Source organism: Electrophorus electricus, chromosome 5, assembly GCF_013358815.1.
Source record: "Electrophorus electricus isolate fEleEle1 chromosome 5, fEleEle1.pri, whole genome shotgun sequence".
Classification (NCBI taxonomy): Eukaryota; Metazoa; Chordata; class Actinopteri; order Gymnotiformes; family Gymnotidae; genus Electrophorus; species Electrophorus electricus.
This window is the reverse complement of record NC_049539.1, coordinates 8400837-8425709: the sequence shown is the minus strand read 5'-3', so window position 1 is coordinate 8425709 and position 24873 is coordinate 8400837. Positions and strand designations below refer to the sequence as shown.

General features: G+C 49.3%; 1 protein-coding gene across 9 annotated transcripts in view; it reads left to right on the top strand.

The window, feature by feature from the left end:
- The window catches only part of dip2ca (disco-interacting protein 2 homolog Ca), a 65817-nt gene extending 42308 nt beyond the window's left edge, over positions 1-23509 (top strand). For 4 of the 9 annotated variants that reach the window (XM_035525989.1, XM_035525985.1, XM_035525990.1 and 1 more), the window contains 30 exons: positions 877-968; positions 2952-3062; positions 3937-4060; positions 4595-4704; positions 5397-5499; positions 5688-5752; positions 5871-5964; positions 6128-6247; positions 6925-7039; positions 9341-9480; positions 10236-10372; positions 10491-10699; positions 11417-11531; positions 12033-12234; positions 12548-12657; positions 14547-14627; positions 15081-15204; positions 15542-15663; positions 15947-16058; positions 16224-16333; positions 17226-17356; positions 17807-17975; positions 18860-19030; positions 20015-20041; positions 21266-21327; positions 21858-21915; positions 22008-22082; positions 22163-22337; positions 22657-22780; positions 23103-23509. In XM_035525989.1, the coding sequence (XP_035381882.1) occupies positions 877-968; positions 2952-3062; positions 3937-4060; positions 4595-4704; positions 5397-5499; positions 5688-5752; positions 5871-5964; positions 6128-6247; positions 6925-7039; positions 9341-9480; positions 10236-10372; positions 10491-10699; positions 11417-11531; positions 12033-12234; positions 12548-12657; positions 14547-14627; positions 15081-15204; positions 15542-15663; positions 15947-16058; positions 16224-16333; positions 17226-17356; positions 17807-17975; positions 18860-19030; positions 20015-20041; positions 21266-21327; positions 21858-21915; positions 22008-22082; positions 22163-22337; positions 22657-22780; positions 23103-23355 (3641 nt within the window). In that variant the 3' untranslated portion in view covers positions 23356-23509. The remainder of the gene's footprint in view (positions 1-876; positions 969-2951; positions 3063-3936; positions 4061-4594; positions 4705-5396; positions 5500-5687; positions 5753-5870; positions 5965-6127; positions 6248-6924; positions 7040-9340; positions 9481-10235; positions 10373-10490; positions 10700-11416; positions 11532-12032; positions 12235-12547; positions 12658-14546; positions 14628-15080; positions 15205-15541; positions 15664-15946; positions 16059-16223; positions 16334-17225; positions 17357-17806; positions 17976-18859; positions 19031-20014; positions 20042-21265; positions 21328-21857; positions 21916-22007; positions 22083-22162; positions 22338-22656; positions 22781-23102) is intronic. The other 5 variants (XM_035525987.1, XM_035525983.1, XM_035525988.1 and 2 more) reach the window with 3 other exon arrangements.
- The last annotated feature ends 1364 nt before the right edge of the window (positions 23510-24873 follow it).

Below are 24873 nucleotides of genomic sequence, written 5' to 3'. Positions count from 1 at the left end.
GGCTTGTGGTGTTGCCGTGTGTGTGTGTGTGTGTGTGTGTGTGTGTGTGTGTGTGTTGGATGGATTTTGCAGTGAACCGCTCTCTCTTCTTGTCTCTGAAGAGATGATCATTTTCCCCACTCTCTGCTTCTCTGGCAGTCTGAGAGCCGTTCCAGTTTCTCTCTCTCACACACACACACACACACACACACACACACACACACACACAGTTACACATATGTATGTACTGCACACAACACAAGCATATTCTTCTGAAGGACCAGCAAAGCGTGACCTGACTGCACCACGTCTGCCCCAGCCGGCCTAGTCCAGTCAGGCGTCTGGCTTCGAGACGAGAGGTGGGTCAGCAGGGGATGCGGAACGCCGTGAGCAGCAGCCCGCACCTCCCACACTCCGATCTGGACTCAGGCGGACCACGGGGGCCGAGCCTCTCTCCAAAAATAGAACACGTCCGCCTGTTTGAGTGATGCTCTGGTTATTCAACCCCTGTCTGTTTACACGTCATGGCGACGGGGGGTTAGAAACTCAGTCAGTGCTCCTTCGTGTTATGCGTTTTTTTGTCGCTCAAAACATTCGGCTGGGTCATGTGATGGATGGCGTGCAAATGATATGCAAATTGAAAGTTAACTGAAATTTGCTGGGCTTCTGTCCATATTTCTCTCCCTCACACTCTCTCTGAAACGCTTTGAGCGCTTTCAACTTAAAGCGGGATGTGGTGTATGCATTGTGCAGTTGTCCTTTCTCCTGGAGTAATCCAGTTTGAGTTCCAGATGAGCCAGGGCACTGCCGTCTGCCTAGCGTACAGGAGGCTGGGCACTGTGCTGCTGGGGCGTGGTTTGTTGGAAATATAACGCGCCTGCGTGTCGTGCGTCGCAGGTAAACTGTGGTCGAGGAGCATCAAAGTGGCCTACAACATCCTCCACAAACTGGGGACCAAGCAGGAGCCCATGGTGCGGCCGGGAGACCGGGTGAGCGAGCCTCTTCACAGCGCCTGCCTTGGTGAACGATGCTTGAACATACGTTTCTGAACCTCAAATGGAGCGATTGGAAAGCCTTGGCCACTGCTGCTGGCTGGGCCTGTGCTTTTCCTTACTTAATACACCCTCAGCCTTTGATCTGCATTCACGGTGTGTTCCTTGATAGTACAGGGCCTTGAAAAAGTATTCATACCCCTTGAACTTTCCCACATTTTTCATGTTACACCTACAAACTTAAATGTATTTTATTGGGATTTTATGTGATAAACCAACACAATGTAGCAAGTAATTGTGAAGTGAAAAGAAAATTGATACATGGTTTTCAAATGTTTTAATAAATAAAAATCTGGAAAGTGTGGCGTGCATTTGTATTCAGCCCCCCTGACTCAATACTTTGTGGGACCACCTTTCACTGCAATTACAGCTGCAAGTCTTTTGGGGTAGGTCTGTACCAGCTTTGCACATCTACAGGCTTCTTTGCAAAATGGCTCAAGCTCAGTCAGATTGGATGGAGAGTGTCTGTGAACAGCAATTTTCAGGTCTTGCCATTTAGGGATTTAGGTCTGGACTTTGACTGGGCCATTCTAACATATGAATGTGCTTTGATCTAAACCATTCCACTGTAGCTCTGGCTGTATGTTTAGGTTCGTTGTCCTGCTGGAAGGTGAACCTCTGCCCCAGTCTCAAGTCTTTTGCAGCCTCTAACAGGTTTTCCTCCAGGATTGCCCTGCATTTAGCTCCATCCATCTTCCCATCAGTTCTGACCAGCTTCCCTGTCCCTGCTGAAGAAAAGCATCCCCACAGCATGATGCTGCCATCACCATGTTTAAAGGTGGGGATGGTGTGTTCAGTGTTAGTTTTGCGCCACACATAGCGTTTTTGCATTTAGGCCAAAACGTTCAACTTTGGTCTCATCTGACCAGAGCACCTTCTTCCACATGTTTGCTGTGTCCCCTATATGGCTTGTGGCAAACTACAAATGAGACTTCTTATGGCTTGTTTTTAAAAATGGCTTTCTTCTTGCCAGTCTTCCATAAAGGCCAGATTGGAGTACACGGCTAATAGTTGTCCTGTGGGCAGATTGTCCCTCCTGAGCTGTGGATCTCTGCAGCTCCTCCAGAGTGACCATGGGCCTCTTGGCTGCTTCTCTAAGTAGTGATCTTGCCTTGCCTGGGCTGTCAGTTTAGGTGGATGGCCATGTCTTGGTAGGTTTGCAGTTGTGCCATACTCCTTCCTTTTTCGGATGATGGATTGAACAGTGCTCCGTGAGATGTTCATAGTTTGGGATATTTTTTATAGCCTAAAACTGCTTTACATTTCTCCACAACTATATCCCTGACCTGTCTGCTGTTGCTTGGTTTTCATGATGCTGTTTGATCACTAATGTTCTCTAACAAACCTCTGAGGTTTTCACAAAACAGCTGTAGTTATACTGAGAATAAATTACAAACAGGTGGACTCTATTTGCTAATTTGGTGACCTTTGAAGTCACACTGGATGTTATTTAGGGATATCACAGTACAGGGGGCTGAATATAAATGCATGCCACACTTTGCAGAATTTTATTTATTAAAACATTTGAAAACCATGTATCATTTTCTTTTCACTTCACAATTACTTGCTACTTTGTGTTGGTTTATCACATAAAATCCCAATAAAATACATTTAAGTTTGTAGGTGTAACATGAAAAAATTGAAAAGTTCAAGGGGTATGAATACTTTTTCAAGGCCCTGTAGCTTCATGTCAGTGTCACGCTAGTCTCATGGATTTCTCTCGTGTTACATCAGTATTTGTCCCTGTCCGGGATGTAACATTCTCTCTCTCTCTCTCTCTCTCTCTCTCTCTCTCTCTCTCTCTCTCTCTCTCTCTCTCTCTCTCTCTCTCTCTCTCTCTCTCTCTCTCTCTCTCTCTCTCTCTCTCTCTCTCTCTCTCTCTCTCTCTCTCTCTCTCTGTGTTCCTCTCTGCGGGAGCAGGTGGCGCTCGTGTTCCCTAACAACGACCCTGCCGCATTCATGGTGGCCTTCTACGGCTGTCTTCTGGCCGAGGTGGTTCCTGTGCCCATTGAGGTGCCACTCACCAGGAAGGTGAGGAGCTGAACAGACCTGTGCCTGCTGCCCGCAGAGCCCCGCAGCTGTGGCTACGGTGGGCAGAGGTATCAGCCGTATCGGGATTTAGCAGTTGAAAGAGAGTTTCATTTGATCTTGGTGTTTGTTGTTGTTTTTCCTGCCCATGACGACTTCCAGCCAGCACCTCTCAGCTCCCCCACCCCCAGAGTCCCCAGTATCCTTGGCCGAGACGCCTGAATGTTTCAGAGTTATTCAGCTTTTGATGTGAGGCGTTAGGACGGCCTCTCAGAAACTCTCCGCACCGCGTGTTGCAAATGTCACAGGCGCTCTCGTCTGGGTTTAATACAAGCCAAACTTGCCAAACTTGCCTTAGCGGAGTCATGGGGCTCTCCTCTCCTCTCGGAGGGGGAGGGACGTGTCGGTGTGGGGTGAGGGATCTCAGCACTTTGGCAAGACTCCGGCCCTTCATCAGTTCAGGAATTCCAGGAAAAGGATCTCGGCGCTGGCAGAACACTTGCTGGCTTCCTTTACGTGCGGCTCCGCTTGGAATCCAGTAAAGCTGCGTCTGCCGTCCAGCTGAGAGGCAGCTGTAGCGTCTGCACATGTCGCTCAGAAGGAGACATCGGAGGCGAGAGTTAAAATGAGGGAAAATTATTAAGTGTCCCCATGGGCGTGTTTAAAAACACACGCACACACATGCGCACACACACTCACAAAAACATTCATTTACAAGCTGTTGCGGTAGAGTGATCTCTTAGCTTAGCGTCAGTAAGTAGGCTGCGGCCACCCCCGCCCTCTGACCCTGGCGGATAGTGATGGATGTTTGTGTGTGTGCGTGGGGAGGCCGCGCTAAGCATGGCCTCTCCCCTCCACTCTGCCCCGTGCCTTGCAGGACGCAGGCAGCCAGCAGATCGGCTTCCTCCTGGGGAGCTGTGGGGTGACTGTGGCCCTGACCAGCGACGCTTGCCACAAGGGCCTGCCCAAAGGACCTACCGGGGAAATACCCCAGTTCAAAGGTGAGAGCCGTGTGTGCGTGCGTGCGTGTAAGGAGAGAAAAGGGCATGGGAGTGCTTTGGAGTGCGGAGGCCCCAAAGAGTGCATCTGTGTGTCTGCCAGTGTGAGCCTGCCTGTGTGTGCCTGCCTGCGTGTGTGTACCTGCCTGCGTGTGTGTGCCTGCCTGCGTGTGTGTGCCTGTGTGTGTGTGTATTGTGGAGGGGGGTGTAAGCCTGTACTCAGCTTTTTTTCCCTCTCAGTTGCAAGGAGGTTTAAATAGAAAGGGGCTATAAATAGTGTTTGCAAAGGTAATGGCTTTATGATACTGACAATGTGCTGATAAAGGATGGGAAAGAGTGGATGTTCATTTACTCAGAGAGAGAGACGTGGAGAGAGAGGCAGACACAGTAGACTGAACCCAGTAAGGTTATTCACGTCATGTGATTGATCACTGCAGCCCATTCTGGATGGTGGCTAAAGCCGGGAGGATTTAATATTCATTACTGATTCTGACATTTTCATTAAACGTCTCCCTCCTCTGGCGTTGTGTGACATAGGCTGGCCTAAGCTGCTGTGGTTCGTCACTGAGTCCAAACACCTCTCTAAGCCGCCGCGTGATTGGTTTCCCCACATCAAAGACGCCAACAACGATACCGCCTACATCGAGGTAAGCGATCCGGAATGGGACCCTGGTGGAGCTCTCGCTCCTGCTAAGCTACTTTCACTGTGTCGGGGTCAGACCCTCACCCCCCATTGCCTCTGAAAAGGCCGTATTCCCGTGGCGGTCCGCGTTGCCAGCCTCCCGGTTGTTAAGATGTCTCAGTCTGGGAGGTTCCGTGTCTCAAGCACTACATCCGTCGCCGAGCGAGAGTCCCTGATCCCACCCTCCACTAGTGGTCCAGCATGACTGAGGAACAGCGTCCGCGTAATCGTGAGGTGCCGCTCTCAGCGTGCGCGGAGAGGAAACGGACTTTCCTCTTCAAGCACAGGAAGGCAGAACGTCTCAACCGAGCGCATGTGGCCACGCCGTCCCCCGGGTGCGAGATGAATGTCCCAGTCCTCTTAGAGGCACGTGAGACGTGTGGTACATGCAGTACGTGCATCGCTGGGTCAGCCGCGTGTGGAGGGGCCAGTTCTGTTGCCCTGGGTGTACACAGCCGATCAGGGCCCTGCAGGCTTGGGCTGTGGGTTTGTAAACGGGTGCTTGCGCGTGACACCTGGCTGATCTCATATGCGGCGTTGTGTGTGCGTGCGTGTGCGTGCGTGTGCGTGCGTGTGCGTGCGTGTGCGTGCGTGTGTGTGTGTGTGTGTGTGTGTGTGTGTGTGTGTGTGTGTGTGTGTGTGTGTGTGTGCACGCAGTATAAGACCTGTAAGGACGGCAGTGTACTTGGGGTGACAGTCATGAGGATCGCTCTGCTCACACACTGCCAGGCTCTCACACAGTCCTGTGGATACACTGAAGGTGGGTGCATGCTCCCACAAACACACACACACACACGCATGTACACACAAACACACAAAAACACAGAAAGAGTATATAAACTACTGGTGAATGTCAATATGTATGTAAACTGTTGTAGCTATAAACAATGCGGTTTCCGTTTTATTCTCGCATAAACAGTGAGCCCATTCCCTCTCTCTCCCCTCCAGCCGAGACCATAGTGAATGTATTAGACTTTAAGAAGGATGTGGGTCTGTGGCATGGCATCCTGACGGTAGGTCCCTTCACTGGCAAGACTGCTCACGCCACCCACAAGCCACGCAACCCAGCAGAGAAACGCTGACGCGTGTCTGTCTGTGTTTGTGTGTGTATGTGTGTGTGTGTGTCTCCAGAGTGTAATGAACATGATGCACGTGATCAGCATTCCCTACTCGCTGATGAAGGTCAACCCGCTCTCCTGGATCCAAAAAGTGTGTCAGTACAAAGGTCCGCCCCCACGCGAGCGTGCTGCCCTTCTCAACAACACACTTGGAGCACATAGCTTAGTATAGATTGGTTTCTCAAGACAATAGGCCGCCCTGGTAAGGTATTCTGTTGATGTGTAATGTATCTCATGCGCATGTTTGTGCGTGTGCGCGTACGTGTGCAGCTAAAGTGGCGTGCGTGAAGAGCAGAGACATGCACTGGGCACTGGTGGCCCACAGGGACCAGAGAGACATCAACCTGAGTTCTCTGCGCATGCTGATAGTGGCCGATGGATCCAATCCATGTAAGTTATTATTCCTGTTTCTCTTTCTCTCTTTCTCTAATCTCTCCCTCTCTCCCTCTTTTTCTCTCTCTCTCTTTTCCTGCCTTTGCCCCACTCTGTATCTTACTCAGTCTGTTTGTTTCCCTCCATATCTCTCTGTCCCTCCCCTTCTTACATTTGTGTTTGTTTTTCTATGAATATCTGGGACTTGAAAATGAAGTCTAATGATTGGACAGCTGCTTCACATGGCCATGTGTCAAATGCTTTAATGATCATAACATTATTTGTGTGTGTGTGTGTGTGTGTGTGTGTGTGTTTATACACGTGTATGCATGCTGTTGTGTGCATATGTGCTATATATATCTGTTGCTTGAAGCCAGTGTGTGTGCTTAAGAGATGGAGATGCCTGCACACACACATACCCACATACATACGAGCAGTCTCGTATCATAAGTGCTCGGTCAGGCGCTCTAATAGCTGTACGTGTGAGTAGGTGTGAATGTGCTTGGTGTTGAAATGTCGAAGTGTGTGTGACCAAGAACTGCTCAAATATCACTTTTGGCACAATTACGATCAAGCATGCTCCGGAATTAAATTGATATTAATTAGGCAGTAATGAGAAATAATTGCTCCACCCTCTCTTATCTACTCCCTCATGCGCTCTCTCTCTCTCTCTCTCTGTCTCTCTCTCCCTTCAGGGTCTATCTCATCATGTGATGCGTTCCTGAATGTCTTCCAGAGTAAGGGTCTGAGGCCGGAGGTGATTTGTCCGTGTGCCAGCTCCCCCGAGGCACTCACTGTGGCCATCAGGAGGTGGGTGATGTCCTTCCACACTCACACACTCAATACTAGCATCTAATCTAATCCAGCCTCCTCAACCTGCCCCCCCACACACACCCATCCTCTAGTCCAAACCTTTCTTTCCACTCACACACTCAGTACTAGCATCTAATCTAATCCAGCCTCCTCAACCTGCCCCCCCACACACACCCATCCTCTAGTCCAAACCTTTCTTTCCACTCACACACTCAGTACTAGCATCTAATCTAATCCAGCCTCCTCAACCTGCCCCCCCACACACACCCATCCTCTAGTCCAAACCTTTCTTTCCACTCACACACTCAGTACTAGCATCTAATCTAATCCAGCCTCCTCAACCTGCCCCCCCACACACACCCATCCTCTAGTCCAAACCTTTCTTTCCACTCACACACTCAGTACTAGCATCTAATCTAATCCAGCCTCCTCAACCTGCCCCCCCACACACACCCATCCTCTAGTCCAAACCTTTCTTTCCACTCACACACTCAGTACTAGCATCTAATCTAATCCAGCCTCCTCAACCTGCCCCCCCACACACACCCATCCTCTAGTCCAAACCTTTCTTTCCACTCACACACTCAGTACTAGCATCTAATCTAATCCAGCCTCCTCAACCTGCCCCCCCACACACACCCATCCTCTAGTCCAAACCTTTCTTTCCACTCACACACTCAGTACTAGCATCTAATCTAATCCAGCCTCCTCAACCTGCCCCCCCACACACACCCATCCTCTAGTCCAAACCTTTCTTTCCACTCACACACTCAGTACTAGCATCTAATCTAATCCAGCCTCCTCAACCTGCCCCCCCACACACACCCATCCTCTAGTCCAAACCTTTCTTTCCACTCACACACTCAGTACTAGCATCTAATCTAATCCAGCCTCCTCAACCTGCCCCCCCCACACACACCCATCCTCTAGTCCAAACCTTTCTTTCCACTCACACACTCAGTACTAGCATCTAATCTAATCCAGCCTCCTCAACCTGCCCCCCCACACACACCCATCCTCTAGTCCAAACCTTTCTTTCCACTCACACACCACTGCTCTTTACTTCAGCCCAATCATCCATTTTGACACCGTTTTCCTATGATTCATTAGTTTTGTTGACCACACTCATATTGCTCCAGTCAACCAAAACCCATCCATTCCATGAGAGATTGTACTGCACGTGTTGGACTCTCTCGGCTTACTGCAGAGCCTCTTTTTAAATCATCTTTAGAACATGTCCACATGCCTTCCTAAAGAATGAGGAGAGCCTGCAAGCTCTTATAGGCAAACGATCACTGGCCCGGTCTGCATTTAATGGATTTTCCAAAACCTTTTACAAGAAAATAATATTTTCTTAGGCTGGTCCTATAATTACAGTTTGGGAGGGGGCTGCCATATCTGTCGAGTGACCCCTTGGATGGCGGCATCTGGTTTTCCTTCTCTTGGATTAGCTGTCTCTGGTCATTCCTGCCGGCTGGCGCCCACTCGCATGACACACTTAAAGTTTTTAATGTTGGAGGTTTGTTTTGAAGGCCAACACAGAAAGGAGTTAAGTGAAACAAAATGTAATGCAAGCCCTCTCTCCTGACTGCGCGCCGGGCCGAGATGAGAAACGCCTCCATCCAGTGAGCTCGCAGGGAACAGCCATGCCAGATGCAGATGCTGATAAATATATTTATTGCTGTTTTTGTCAGCGGGGCAATGACATCATTTCATATGTAATTCACAGATGTAGAGAACAGGCCCGTATTGACCCCTGAGTGGTCAGGCATGTGCACGCGCACACACACACACACACACACACACACACACACACACACACACACACACACACACACACACATACACACACTCATGCATACACTCATGCATACACAGACACACACGTACACCTACACTCACACACCATTAAGCACAAGTGCCAAGGAAGCATGTCTTTAATGTTTTTCGGGTTAATGTGCACTGGTACGTGCACTTCCGCGTCTCCCAAACTCAGCTCCTTCTCAGACCTCTCCTGTGATGTACAACCACCGCCTTCATTCCACACACCCACACACAAGAAAAAAAACTTCAGTGTTGATATGTCCGGGATTCCAGAGGGTGTATTCTAGAGGTCTTATTCCATAATTTGTGCTCCACAGGGTTTATTCCAAACTGTATACTCCAAAGGGTTTCTGCTCCAGAATGCAGACTCCGGAGGGTTTGTCCCAGAATGTAGACTCCGGAGGTTTTATTCCAGAGGGTATGTTTCAGAGGGCAAGGCCAGCTGATGGTTCTGATGGTTTGTGCTTGGCACAGGCCCACAGATGACAGCAACCAGCCGCCAGGCCGAGGGGTGCTCTCCATGCAGGGCCTGAGCCACGGGGTAATCCGAGTGGACTCAGAGGAACGCCTCTCTGTGCTCACAGTGCAAGACGTGGGCACGGTCATGCCTGGAGGTAAGCGCGCGCACACACACACACACACACACACACACACACACACACATACACACACACATATATACATATATACACACACATATACACACACACACACACACACACACACACATTCACACTCACACTCACAGACACTCACACATCAGACACACAGTCACAGAAACGTATACACACAGTTACACATTTACACATTTGGAGAAATCTACAAACTTGTCAAGTACAGACCTGGAGAGGCCATATTGTTTGGATCAGTACCACATTTGTGATATTGGGCAGAAACCTTGCTAGGAAGCTAATAGCTTAATAGATCTACCACTGTTTTCTAATGGCCATCTGATGAACAGCGTTGTAATGGAGATCGTGCTGCCACAGTACTGCAGGCTGTTCTCTTCCCTTAAAGCTCCACAGAAGTTGACCGTGTGCAGGCTTTCTGCTGTTGTTGAGCCGCCTTAGAATCACTCACCAAAGCAAATGTCAGTGCACGCTGGGAGGCTCCGGGCAGCACATGATGAATTGCCCTGGTGTCCTGCTCTGAGCTGGCAGCACTCTCAGATTCTGGGCCTAATTAGGAGATGAAGAGGGTGGCCTGGACTAGGTCTAGCCTGCATTCTGTGTTTAGCACTTCATACACACACACACACACACACACACACACACACACACACACACACACACACACACACACACACACACACACTGATGCAAAGGGTGTGTGTGTGTGTGTGTGTGTGTGCACGTATACGCCTCCCCAGCTCTGATGTGTGTGGTGAAGCCGGAGGGAGTCCCTCAGCTGTGCCGGACCGATGAGATCGGAGAGCTGTGTGTGTGTTCTGTTGCCACGGGGACGTCATACTATGGGCTCGCCGGAATGACGAAGAACACATTTGAGGTTCACTCTCTCACACACACACACACACACACACACACACACACACACACACACACGTGTTTACAATCCTCGTGTCCAGTCCTGTGCTGCACGTTCATGGGCTGGCTTTTGTGCTCAGGTATTCCCCATGAGCAGCTGTGGGGCTCCGATCAGCGAGTATCCCTTCACTCGCACCGGTCTGCTGGGCTTTGTGGGCCCCGGTGGTCTCGTCTTCATCGCTGGCAAGATGGATGGCCTCATGGTGGTCAGCGGGAGGCGGCATAACGCAGATGACATCGTTGCCACGGCACTGGCTGTTGAGCCAATGAAGTTTGTGTACAGGGGCAGGTGAGAAAGGGCTGCCTTACACACCCACACACAGTTGAACAAGTGTGAGGAGTAAGCTTTGACCTACATATTGTGTAACTGTATCTTTCTAATGCAAAACCTAAACTTGTACTGTAAGCTGTACTCTATTTTTATGGACACACTCACACACACTCACACTCACAACCTCTTCTGGGATTATGGTGCAGTATTTGGATGCATGTGAATCAGGAATGCGGCGTGTTCTTTTCACTAACAGATGACGCCTCGGGGAACCGTAACGCAGGGTCCCGTAGCTCCTTCAGAGAGCTCGGCTCACCCGTCCTCACATGCTGCAGGCATCTCAGCACGGGGGATGGGCTGCTTTTGACTCTCTCTGTCTCTGTCTCTGTGCGATTCTTGAACGCATTGTATTTGAACGCATAGACGAAGGGTATTCATCTCTAGACTTCAAGTCCAGTTTCCCACTCTGGATCTTGTAATGATTAGTAATTAACTGAAGACTGAATACAACTGATTTGCTATACCTGACTCCTGGGAAAAAGGTGAATGGAAAATTATTCGCACCTGGATCTTCAGGACCCTGAGATGTCCTGTGACGTAAATTAATTGTCAGCGGCTAGTAAAACCAGGACTGGATTTTCGAATCGAGGTCTGTGGTTGAACACCTCGCTCACGGGCCCTGCCCTGGTCTTTATATATGTGTTTGTTCCTGACTCCGCCCCCTCCCTGCTGCAGGATAGCCGTGTTCTCCGTGACCGTGCTGCATGATGAGCGCATCGTGGTGGTGGCGGAGCAGAGACCCGACTCCACGGAGGAGGACAGCTTCCAGTGGATGAGCCGAGTACTGCAGGTACCCCTGTCCCTCCACCTGCCCACACCCAAGGCAGTATGCCATCGGAGCAGAAACGCTTGCTGGCTGTTGGTCTCAGGGCTGCTGAACGTGTTGTGCGTTTAGTCGTGGTTCCACACTGATAGGCTGGTAATTAGCACTGTCCTGTTCCACACAAGCCAAAGCGCAGGAGGAGCTTCCCTCTCAGGGCAGAAACCAGCTGCAGAGGCCATGAGGCCAAAACCCTGACCACCGCAGCTCAAGCGCTGATGTTCTTGCTTACACGCCCTGTTTTCCATATTTGAGTCTTTGTTTTGCAGGCCAATACTCTTGTATGTATGCCATTTATTTCTTTATTTGCGCTTTGTAATTTGCGGGCTATGAAGGTCACGACCTGTGGTGGCTGTGCTTTGCTCCGGCCACAGAAATCAGCCCCCCTCCCTGGTGGCTCTCTCTCCATGCCTCCCCTTAGCGTCTGTCCCGGCTCTCTCTACCCCCACATCCCTCCCCACCCACTCCCAGGCCATCGACAGCATCCACAACGTGGGCGTCTTCTGCTTGGCCCTGGTTCCCGCAAACACCCTCCCCAAGACGCCGCTGGGCGGGATCCACCTGTCGGAAACCAAGCAGCTGTTCCTCGAGGGCTCGCTGCACCCCTGCAACGTGCTGATGTGCCCCCATACCTGCGTGACCAACCTGCCCAAACCTAGGCAGAAGCAGCCAGGTGTGCCTCCACAGCACCCCTCCGATCTGCCTGTGTGCATGCGCGTGCGTGTGTGTGTGCGTGTGCAGTGATGTCCGGGAGTGTGTGGGTGGGTGTGTGGGTGGGTTGGCATGTTCGGGTCTGGACAGTCGGCCTGTATTTGTTTATGACTCAGGGGTTTTGGAGAATTTGCATGTGGTTATGTGTCAGAGGGAGAAAAAGAGAGAGAGACAGACATCTGTTTTGCCCTGTGAAGTGTGCATCTCTGTGAGTGTGCACGTGGGCGAGCGCCTTCACCAGGCTGTGATACGCGTCGCTCCATGTTGCTGTGCAGAGATCGGCCCCGCGTCGGTGATGGTGGGCAACCTGGTGTCAGGGAAGAGGATTGCACAGGCCAGCGGGCGGGACCTGGGCCAGATCGAAGACAATGACCAGGCAAGAAAGGTGTGTGTGTGACACCACGGGGCCTCGATTTTCATCCACCCGCCCATTCGGCCATCCATCCACCCACCCACCCACCCACCCACCCATTCAGCCATCCACCCATACGGCAAGCATTCAACAGGACAGGATGCTCAGGGAAAGCACGTTAAACAGCTGTCGGCGTGCTGGACTCCCTGGTGGCGTTCCCACCGGCGCTACCGCCTCACTCAGCTGAGGTGGCCGGCACTGCCCCGCCTCGCTTATCGTCAAGATAAACACGACACCCTCCCGTGATCTATAATTACGCCAATAAGATGGATCTGGTGATGACTGCTGCATTTCCACCGGGCCGCGCTGCAGTCGTTTTTATCTTTCCGCTTTTGGGGGCCTGCAGGCTCGTTTAATCTCTTACTCCATATTTATGCCTGCAATCAGTAACTGTCATAACCGGAGCCTTCACAGAGCACTGTCCCAAAAACAACAGCTCTGAACGCACCATTGGAACTGCACCGAAACTGTCTTGCCAGTATTACTACACACACACACACACACACACACACACACACACACACACTCTCTCTCGCACCATAAGATCTAAGCTATTTTGGATCAACACTTTTGATATTAATGGATTAACCTGTTTTCCTCCCTGAAAGCACATGATTTTCTAAATTACATTTTTGAAGTCTGCTGTCATTTGTGAAGAGCAGCCATCGCAGTAGTCCCTCTTCCCAGGGAGTTGTCCTTCTGCTTGTGTTTGTGTTGGGTTGGTTTCTCTGACTTTGCCCTACTGTCAGTCAGCCGGCTCCCACTCCGACAGAATCCATTACTGTGCCCTCTCAAGCTGAAAGATGGAAGCCATTACTGCATCTGCATGACTGCTGTCTGCACTGCTTCAACCCCGACACACTGGCACACACTGCTGTACACACACACACACACACACACACACACACACACACACACAGACACACACACACACACTGTCATTCAGTCGCTCAGTCACACACTCACTCACTCGCTCATTATCTGTCTCTCTGTCTGCACGTGTGTCTGTTTAATTCTTTGACTCTTTCTGTCTTTCACTTTCTCCCCACTTTCTCTCCCCACCTTGCTTTGCCCCACTTCTCCCCCCCCCATTATCTATCGACCCCCCCCCCCCCCCCCCGCACCAGCACTGTCCATTCCATGCCACTCTCACACACCCAGCCCCTCGGTGCTGCTGACAGAGTCCTGCACTTAATCAGAGCGTGAGGGTGACAGCAGTTATCACCCTCCTCCTCGCGCATGACCCTCTCACTCACCCGCCGCTGCATGCCATCTGGGATGTCTGCACAGCCTGTGTCATCATTCCCTCCCCTGTACATTGACTATATTTAAACTCGTAGCAAAGCCCCCCACCCCCACCCCCACCACCACCACCACCACCACCACCAGCCCCTCCCACCCATTCCGCCATTCCCTTCCTGCCCAAGAAAATCGGGCCCCGTTTGTGTGAGTGCGCATGTGGTGGTTTGGCGGCATTTGAGGAGGGCTCAAACCTCGCCTGGGAATATCAGGCCTGTAAGTGAAGTAACACCCTCGCCACCTCCAGACCTGAGGTAATGCCAGCTCCAACTGCTAATTGATTTAGCAGAGCTTTTTACTATGAGTGCTAACAAAAACAGTTTATGCACAAGCTATATATTTTCCCCTGTCACAAAGGTGCTATGAAGCATTTTTTTAAGTGATCTCTAAATATAAACACTAATCTTTCACTAAACGTTATGGGATGTTTGTGTAATAAAATCTGCTGCCTTTTACTCTTAGATATAATGTTGTCTAAAACATTGGTTTTGTACTCTTGGTCTCTTCCTGTGGGCTTTATGAAGTTTAGTACTATTTGACAGAGGCCCTTTCCTTTCTTGTAGTTCCTGTTCCTGTCTGAGGTCCTACAGTGGCGGGCACAGACCACTCCAGACCATGTACTCTTCACCCTGCTCAGCTCACGGGTAGCTCTTCCTATATACACACACACACACACACACACACACACACACACTCACTCAAAGAGCAAAGCACTTCCATGTCCCCTAGTGCTGAGATTAATGCGCAGGTATACACATGGATAATATTTCCATATCCCCACCGATCACTTTAACACGCGCACACACATACACACACACACACACACACACACACACACACACACACACACACACACACACACAGTATAACAGTTTCTTCTTCCCTAGTGCTCACATTAGCACTCACAAACCTGACAACATGGATTATGTTCTTCTATCCCCAAAGATCACCTTACCACACACACACACACACACACACACACAGATGGTGCCGCCCCTCCTCACTTATCACCTTGAACTCAGTACAAAAAATTAGATCTTATGGTGAGAGTGTGTGTGTGTGTGTGTGTGCGTGTGTGTGTGTGTGCGTATGTGTAGGGGACAGTCCTGAGCTCACTGACGTGCCTGCAGTTGCACAAGCGGGCGGAGAAGATCGCAGCCATGCTGATGGAGCGAGGCCACCTACAGGATGGAGACCATGTAGCGCTGGTCTACCCACCTGGTACAGCACATACACCACCTAACATTAAACCCCTCCTCAAAACACAGAATATTACATTTCATAGCAATCCCCCCCAAACACCCAACATTAACTCTACACCCAGGAACACCTCCATCTAGGAACACCATCACCCATCACACACCTACCGTTTCTCGTTAAACTGCACAACACTGCTGAATAAAATCCTCCCCAGGAAACTACACCCTCTTTTGTGTTTTTGTGATCTCCAGTTCCCATTATAAGCTGAGTGTTTTATAGCGGCACAAGCACTCAAGCACACAGGTCTCGGACGAGTGTCCTCCGAGCGCATCTTCATGTCTGTGCCCTGTTCCTGCAGGCATAGACCTGATCGCAGCCTTCTACGGGTGCCTGTATGCCGGCTGTGTGCCCATTACCGTGCGCCCGCCCCACCCCCAGAACATTGCCACAACCTTGCCCACTGTGAAGATGATCGTGGAGGTGGGTATTGGACTTATCCCAGCCATGCCGCAAAACAACAGTTGTTTATGCGTGCCATTCACCAGAAATCCGACTCTTGTCGCCATATGAGTGTTTGGAGCATAAAGACATGATCTCATTGAGACATAAGAAAAGTTGTTTAAGGGAGTGAAACCTTTTAAGTCTGGGTGTTTTTGTGTGCTTTTCTTCTTATGTGTGTGTGTGTGTGTGTGTGTGTGTGTGTGTCTGTGTCTGTCTGTCTGTCTGTCTGGTTCATGATCCATTATCACGTTCCTGTACACAGGTGAGCCGGTCTTCCTGTGTGATGACCACGCAGGTCATAAGCAAGCTCCTAAAGTCGAAAGAGGCGTCTGCCGCAGTGGACGTCAGGACGTGGCCCCCGGTCTTAGACACGGGTGAGCCGACAGCCAGCTGGGCCTCACGCGTGCACGTTGAATATCATATCCTGTTGAATATCATAATACTGTATCCTGTTCCACGCAATGACACGTCATGCTGAAGTGGAACCTGGCTCACGAAAAATGGTGCAGTAAACTGTTTTTTCTCAAACCACTCCCCAGACGATCTGCCAAAGAAGAAGCCCCCGCAAGTGTACAAGCCCTCGAACCCAGACACGCTAGCCTACCTGGACTTCAGCGTGTCCACCACAGGGATGCTGGCGGGAGTCAAGGTAGCGTTCTGCCAGCAAACGCCCCCACGGCCGCAGAAAGGGCTTTCCAGGGATCTTTTCTTCCTTTATTGGCTCAGTGAGCTTCATCTCCTTACTGTTCAGCTCCACAGCCCCAAAGCTGGCACGCTTCAAAACCTTTCCCTGCACGAGCCTTCCGCGGTGGATAGAGGCTTGGCACTTGGTGCGGAGGGGCTGCGGCCATGTTTTACGGCTGGCGTGCGAGGCTGTTTTGCTGCTTGTTTTGCGGTGGATAGCGGGCCGGTGGAGAATCAGGAGGGCCGTTCTTCTCGGCAGTTCCAGTCCTGCTGGAACGATGCAGCTGTCTCCCATTGTGTACCACAGTCTCGCCACGTACACACCCGCCAGGGAAAACACACGTGTACACATCACACTCTTGTGGGAAGCAGCCAAATAGTGAAAAAATGAGCGTTTGGAACCGTTACTGTTTTGCTCTCTTGTTCAACTCATTAAATGAGCATAAATAGGTTGAGACTAATTAGCAGGGGTGACTACTGATGAGTTTGAAAGTTTGGGTGCAAATTGTTTTTAGCACAACAGGCTAGACACATTATCTTATCATTAGTCTATCAAAACAGAGAAATGACATTTAGAGGTGTGGGGGGCGTCACCACCTCGCCCTGCTGAACAGTACTACACTTGTCACATTAGTGAATCAGGTGTTAATGTGAGACCTCACTCTGGTCTCTGCCTCTCTCTTTCCCTCTCTTGATCTTTCTTCCTCCGCTCCTGTCTTCTCTTTTCTCTTATTCATTATTTTTTATTCCTCTGTTTAAAATCATTTTCATCTTTTGTCTTCCCTCTCCCTCCCTGACTCTCTCTTCGCTTCTCTCCCTTCATCCCACCCATCCCCACGTCTCTCCTCTTATTTCAGATGTCTCACTCTGCCACCAGTGCCTTCTGCCGATCAATCAAGCTCCAGTGCGAGCTGTACCCTTCTCGCGAGGTGGCCATCTGCCTGGACCCCTACTGCGGCCTGGGCTTCGTCCTCTGGTGCCTCTGCAGGTGAGGGGGATGGGGGGGGGGGCTGAGTAAGAGAGTATAGGGTGAGTGAGAGCGTGTGAGAGACCGAGAGCGCATGAGTGAGCGGCGGGAGCCGGAGTGAATGCCAGAGAGTGATTCGCCGTGCGAGTGCGTGTAAGTGTGAGCTGACAGGTTGAGGTGAAAGAGTGAGAGTGTATGACTGAGTGAGAGGGATAAAGAGGGCAGTTTCCTCTGTATGCCTCAGCGCTGCTGTGTGTTGACCCGGGCCAGCCCCAGAGAGAGCGCCCTGACAGATGTGCACCTTCCAGCACGGACCTGGGCTTGCGCGTTCTGCTTCGATGTGAAGCGTGTACTCAGCATGTCTGTCTCGTTTGAGCGGCGCGTGCATTCCCACTGCTGCTCGTGCCGCGTGCAATGCCACAGCCGAGCACCGTACTGACCGGGCGCTTCTTCTCTCGGACGCGTGTGAAGCGTGTACTCAGGGCACCAGTCCATCCTGATCCCTCCATCGGAGCTGGAAGTCAACCCTGCTCTCTGGCTGCATGCTGTCAGTCAGTTCCGCGTCAGAGACACCTTCTGCTCCTACTCCGTCATGGAGCTGTGCACCAAGGGCCTGGGCCTGCAGACCGAGTCGCTCAAGGTACGGGTGGATTATTCTCAGCAGAATAATTTATTGTGTGATTAATGTCTGGTGTGAGGGTGGCCTGGCCGATACATTGCACAAGCATTATCGCGATATAAAAGTCATATTATCTGTAAAACAGTTGAAACATTTTCATTAGTCAGTAGCTCTGCATTGCTTTATAGAGCGCCCAGAATTATGGGTACTCATGGTAAAGTTAAGACTATGAAAATATTAGATGAAAATCTGAAAGAAATCTAAGTTCACAGTGAGTTTAACTTATTAAAAACACATTGTGATGATTTTCTTCATTTTACTGGGTGCCAGTGATTTGGGCCTTAACATGGCTGAGCCATAATTACCCAGCGGCACGTCTTATTAGCCGTGGTCCTGAGCGGCGGTGTGTGGTAGTGGGCTGAGGCTGGGAGCTGTAGACGAGCACGAGTATGCGCGTCGTCATCACGCCAGCTAGCCAGGGGAAGGCGAAAGGGCGCCTGTGCCTCTTGGCACACCTGCCTTGTAAAATAGGCATTACTTACTGTGATTTAGTCTTTCGTGGCCGCCACAGCTCCTAACTGCTACGCAGAGCAGTGGCGTGCAGTTCATTAGCGCTGGGGACAACTGATGAAGAGGAGAACGGGCTGAATTACATCCCTTTCAAACGAAAAATAAAACGCCATATTTCCTTCATCACATACTGTAAGGCCTGTTTTTTTTTTCCTCTCTTCTCGGTTTATGCATTATCAAGTGTATGATTACGATAGAGTGCTGTTTATTTTTATGTCATTTAATGGACATACATTTTAAAAAGGTTAAAAGGTTAGAGAAGCACGACTTGTTTAATCATTCTAGATTAACTCTGCGATCGCTGGGATGCTGTGTTTCTGCGTGTGCGTGTGCAGTCGCGTAGCCTGGACCTGTCCCGCGTGAGGACGTGCGTGGTGGTAGCAGAGGAGAGGCCACGGATAGCGCTCACTCAGTCCTTCTCCAAGCTGTTCAAAGACCTGGGCCTGCACCCGCGCGCTGTCAGCACCTCCTTCGGCTGCCGAGTCAACCTGGCCATATGCCTGCAGGTCAGTGAAGATGGCGGCACACCGCCCCGCGTGCTCGCGAGAGTTCGGCGCGCTCGCAGGTGACAGAAAGCAGGAGAGAGACCACATAGCGATTCTTGGATGGGGGCGCACCACGGACCCGGTCCAGGATTCCCTACCCGCCCACCGCCTGCGCGTGCCTGATGGGGAGACTGGCTCTGCTCCACTCCCTGACATTGCCACAGGCCCAGGTGGCAGGCCATGTGGCTGGATGAGCTCTGGGGAGTGTGGACAGGGGACTTCAGCCCGTGGTGGCTCGTGTGAGCTGTTCACTTTAGGTGTATTTACGCCATCACCCACCACACAGCCACTGAACTTAAACACACATCTGAGGGTTTCAGTGCTGCAGTGAACCGTGACTTTCATGTAAAAAGAATATGGAGGATATATGAGGGTGTTTAAACATTAATCCTCCTTGTCATTCTAGATTGAAGCTCAGAGTCGCATGCCAGACTCCTGGCATGTTGGCAAGGATTTAATGAAAGGTATTCCCTTTACAAGGCTCTTATGAATAAGGCTTTATGTCTGTCATGAGTTTGCCAGTTTCTGACTGCCCTGTTATGTCCAGTTGGGAGTGGAATTTCCTGTTTTGGGCTTTATTCCTTGTCTGGATTTACAGCGTTAAGAGAAACAAGGCCACATAATATCTCCACAATCACCCGTGCAGACGTACGAAGAGCCGTTATGTGTCATATCTTGTCATTTTTGCATGTGGTTTTGACTTCCTTTTCTTTTACACTGATTTGTTTCCCAAACAGTTCATTTCTCATGGTTCTTTTTGTTCTTTGTCATACCCCGCTACCTCTGCTCCCTCTCTTCTGTTCTTGTTCCTTTTCCCTTTTTTCTGTCATCATCTCTCTCCCCTGCCCCTTCTCTCTCTCTCTCTCTCTCCCTCTCTCTCCCTCTCTCTCCCTCTCTCCCTCTCTCTCTCTGCCACCCTTGTTGTCTCATCACTGGCTGCTGTAGCCCTACAGGCTTGGGAAGCTTGACCAGGTAGGGAACCCCCCCAACCCCCCCCGTGGGTTGGACACTAGCTTCGCCGGGCTCTGGGTGCTCACCCTGGTGTCAGATGCCCCCATGCGCATAGTGCCTTGTGCAAATGGGTTGGAAATGGCCGAGCAGTGGGGTTTTGAACTTCTGCGCTGAAGGTCCTCTATGTATGGCCAATGTAAGGTTACTAGGCTGCAGGGTCTAATAGATTAATGGCTGCCAACTCCATACATCTGTAGAAGGCCTTAGAGCTGAAAGTGTCCCACCCCTGTCCCAGTGGGACCCTCCAGGCCCATCCATGCTGTAATATAGACACAGTAGCACGTAAAGCACGTTGCCCATTGATGATCCCACTATTCTCGTTCTTCTGGTGGCATCCTAAACGACGAGCTAGCTTGCCGGTTGTGCACCTTTACGCTCGCCAAGTTGCGTGAAATGAACATGGGCCCACGTGCACTCTGCACATACGGAGCTGTGTGGGCTCTGTGTAGCCAGGTGGAGGGTGCCCCCTGCTGGGATACGGGTAGGGCTCTGTCCCTGTCAGGCTCCTGCTGGGTGGCTCTTTTGTGTTGGCTCGGTTGGGCTCTGAGGTGCATGCTCCAGTGATTTCCTTTACCCTGCGAGTGAGTGAGTGAGCGAGCGTGTGGGTGGGTGGGGTCCTGTCATGGCTCTTGGAAATGGAAAGGGGGCTTCTTCATTGCCTGGTAAACCTCTCAAGTCACCAAACCAAATTGCTAAAATGCAAACTACTGTGTTTGTCTCTGGAAAGTTGAGAATTTACTCCAAAGTGATGTCAATGGTCAACGAGCAATGAAGTAAGTGGCAGGAGTGAGTGTTTCGCAAGGCAGGTCTCTCCAGCCGTCTTTTGGGGATCCCCGGCTACCAGTCTCCACAGTGCACATTTTCTCCACACACACACACACACACACACACACACACACACACACACACACACACACACACACATTGTCAGTCCCTTCTGTTTTTGTTCTTTCACAATTTACAGCCTTTTCTGGGAACTGAATTAAGCTTGGATTTTTCTGCTTGAATATGGTTGCTTTGCTGTTTTCCTATGATATATTTGCTTTTCATTTATTTCAGACATCGATTTCCATAATCTTTTATTAATGAAACAGCACACTAGCTAAAGTCTTGACTTAAAAAAAAAGATATTACCAGTTCAGCTGTAGTGAATGTCGACTAACTCTCATGCTTTGTGGGTCTTAGGGCACCTCAGGACCGGACCCAACCACCGTGTATGTGGACATGAGGGCCCTCAGACACGACAGGTATGTAGTGCACCCTCTGAGCCTCTCACCACTGCAAGTATGTTTGCAGAGCATGCAAGGCACAGTAGGCACCTGCCTCGGACAGAAGGCGTACATGGTTGCTTAGTGCTGTTCTCTCACCCCTGTTTGGAGATCTCCGTAGGACTCTTTGTAGATATGAGAGGGTTGCTTCACTGACGCGTTTTTTTTATTGCCTTTAATTGGGAAGGATGTCGCAGGCGATGACTGCAGGCTCCAAACACTAAATCAGGCTTAGTGGCAACACTGCCATCAGTGAACTAACACAAATCTTTTTCTGCTGTGTCTATATTCCCAAATGATATCTAAAAGAACCTCTCCATTCTTTAGTTTTCAGTTTACTGAGGAGAAAAAAGGATAACCAGCTACTGTTTTGTGTTTTACTCTGTCTAGTTTATTGAACGCTCTAAATTATGTTTTACTTTTCCCTCTCATTACTGTCACTGCTCATGATTATTATTGATTAGTAGCGTTTGTGGGGAGTAACAATGGAAACTTGTTCTTGCGTCCAGAGTCCGGCTGGTTGAGAGAGGTTCTCCACATAGCTTGCCCCTCATGGAGTCTGGAAAGGTATATAAAAGCTTATCTACTGAAGTCCATTTATTGGTTTGGGTTTACAATTGCGTCAAACATTAAAATGTCATACATCTCGTAACCTTCAGATTTTACCTGGAGTACGAATCATCATCGCCAATCCAGAGACCAAGGGTCCTTTGGGAGATTCCCATCTCGGCGAGGTATTTTGCCATTTTAAAAGTCCTTTTAACGGTCAGTTGTGTAAGTTCTTGGTTCCCTTACTGCTGCCCCCTGGTTGTAGATCTGGGTGCACAGCGGGCACAATGGTAGCGGCTACTTCACAGTGTATGGAGACGAGGCCCTGCAGTCAGACCACTTCAACTCACGCCTGAGCTTTGGCGACACGCAGACTGTGTGGGCTCGCACCGGCTACCTGGGCTTCCTGCGCCGCACGGAGCTCACAGACGCCAGCGGAGGTAATGTGGCGCCTACAGGCCAACACACACACACACACACACACACACACACACACACACACACACACACACATATACACTCTCAATGGACACAGATAAAGATGTTTGTAGCTTTTTCATGCTAAACACTCTTTCAAACACAGTTTCAAAGGTTAGGGCCTCTCTGTGTCCTTTGGAAGTGTAGTTGAGGAATGATGCATCGATAGGGACATTCTCATTTAACTGCATTACATTGGATTACACGGATGTCATTCTGTAATGGCTAGCCACAGAGACTACAGAGGGCATTGTGTGTGAAAGTGCTCCTGTGTGTTCACAGAGAGGCATGATGCTCTGTATGTGGTGGGGGCTTTGGACGAGGCCATGGAGCTCCGGGGCATGAGGTACCACCCCATCGACATCGAGACCTCCGTCATCCGCTCCCACAAAAGCATCATGGAGTGGTAAGTAACGGCCCAGTCTAAGCCAAGCTTTGCCTAGTTGTAGAAATGAGCCATCACTTAACCAAGAGAAGGGAGGTTTATATTTAAAGCTCTAATGCACATGGTTTTCTTAGAGCTAAATTACACGTTAACTGATCAGTACTGGAACATTAGCATATATAAATAAAAAATGGCCCATGGTGGGTAAAAGCCCCAACCTTGTTGAGAGTCAAGCGGATGGGTGGCTTTCAATCCCTCGCTGTGTTTGTGGCGCACGGGGGCCTGGCCTGCAACCCGAGCCCTGGTGACTTAGTTGAGAGCCATGGCTGCGTTTTTCTTGCAGTGCTGTGTTCCCCTGGACCAACCTGCTGGTGGTGGTAGTGGAGCTGGAGGGCTCGGAGCAGGAGGCCTTGGACCTGGTGCCTCTGGTGACAAACGCGGTCCTGGAGGAGCATTACCTGATCGTGGGCGTGGTGGTGGTGGTGGACGTGGGCGTCATCCCCATCAACTCGCGTGGCGAAAAGCAGCGCATGCACCTGCGTGACGGCTTCCTGGCCGACCAGCTGGACCCCATATACGTGGCCTATAACATGTAGCCCTAGTGCGCGCGCGCGTGTGTGTGTGTGTGTGTGTGTGTGTGTGTGTGTGTGTGTGTGTGTGTGTGTTTGCCCATTGTAATGGACCGGTCAGGTTCTCTTTAAAAGACGCTGACGCCAAGAGGACTGAAAGGGGATAGAAGAGACTGACCAGGAGGATCAGATCAGCATGTAAGAAGGAGGAGGATTTTCTTTCTTCACAGTGGAGAAGAGCTCCTTCTGCTCCTGCTTGTTCCGATATCGCTTTTTACAAGTGTGTTGCTTTGTTTTCATGTATGGTATCGCAACGTTGCTCATTTTTAGTCAGCTCTATATGAGCGAAGGGGAGTTTTAACTATCTGCATACTGTGGCAAACTGTATTTTACCTTTACTGTTGATTTGGAGTAACTTGTTAAACGTATACATATATTAACAACGCAAGAAACCATTTTTGTACTTTCGTTTTAAAAAAGGTACAGAACAAACAGCTACATTTTTTATGTATAATTGCAGCCGCCTCTCAAAATTTGCCAGTTTAATTTTCTGACGTTTGTAAATGTTCCCACAGCAGGATGCAAAAAGAAAAAAAGTCCCCTGCTTTTTCAATTTCATGTTTAATATCATTGTACAAAGCTTAAGGTAATCACAAAGTCAGTTGATATTGTGTAATTATGTACAGAAAATAGTTACTATTTATTTTGTTCTTTTTAGAAGTGTGTGAGAGAAGACATTTGGAAATGTTTTCCTCATTAAATAATTGCTAATATAAAACAAAGCATTGTATCATCTTGAGTGAGTAGTATCACATCAAGTATATGTAAAAATATAAATATACAAATATATATATATATAAATAAATAAAATATCTAAATATCATATATATATATATATATATATATATATATATATATATATATATATATATATATATATATATATATATATATATATAAATATATATAATATATATATATATATATATATAAATAAATGCGATCTAGGAATCACCAATGAAAAGTTTCCAATGCAGTACTTCCCACTTGCATGGTGTCTGTTGTAGACAAAAGTTTGATTACCGTTTAAGATGCACACATGTGGGTATTGAATTTAAGATTCCCAAGAACTCATGGTAACGTCAAGAAGTGATCCATCATCAACACATTCAAAACTACGGATCATATGTCACTGTAATTGGAAAAGGACAGATGTGTTGCCAGAAAAAAATCTAGAGCGAGAAAGAGAGAGAGAAAGTGAGTGATTGAGAGAGAGAGAGGGATGATCACATCTTTTTTTATCAAAAAAAAAAATAGTGTAATACCCTTAGCAAAATGAATCTGAACATGTGCCTGGAGCTCTGTTTACACGCAGTGTCACACCTTTGGCAAAACTGCTGCACAACCACTTATGTTTCATATTTGCTTTTTCATTTCTCATTTGCTTTGCAAGTTGTCCTTTATTATTATTATTATTATTATTTTGCATCTTCAATATCTACAAGTAACCATCATTTATTTATTGACAGGTTTGTATAGAAGTGC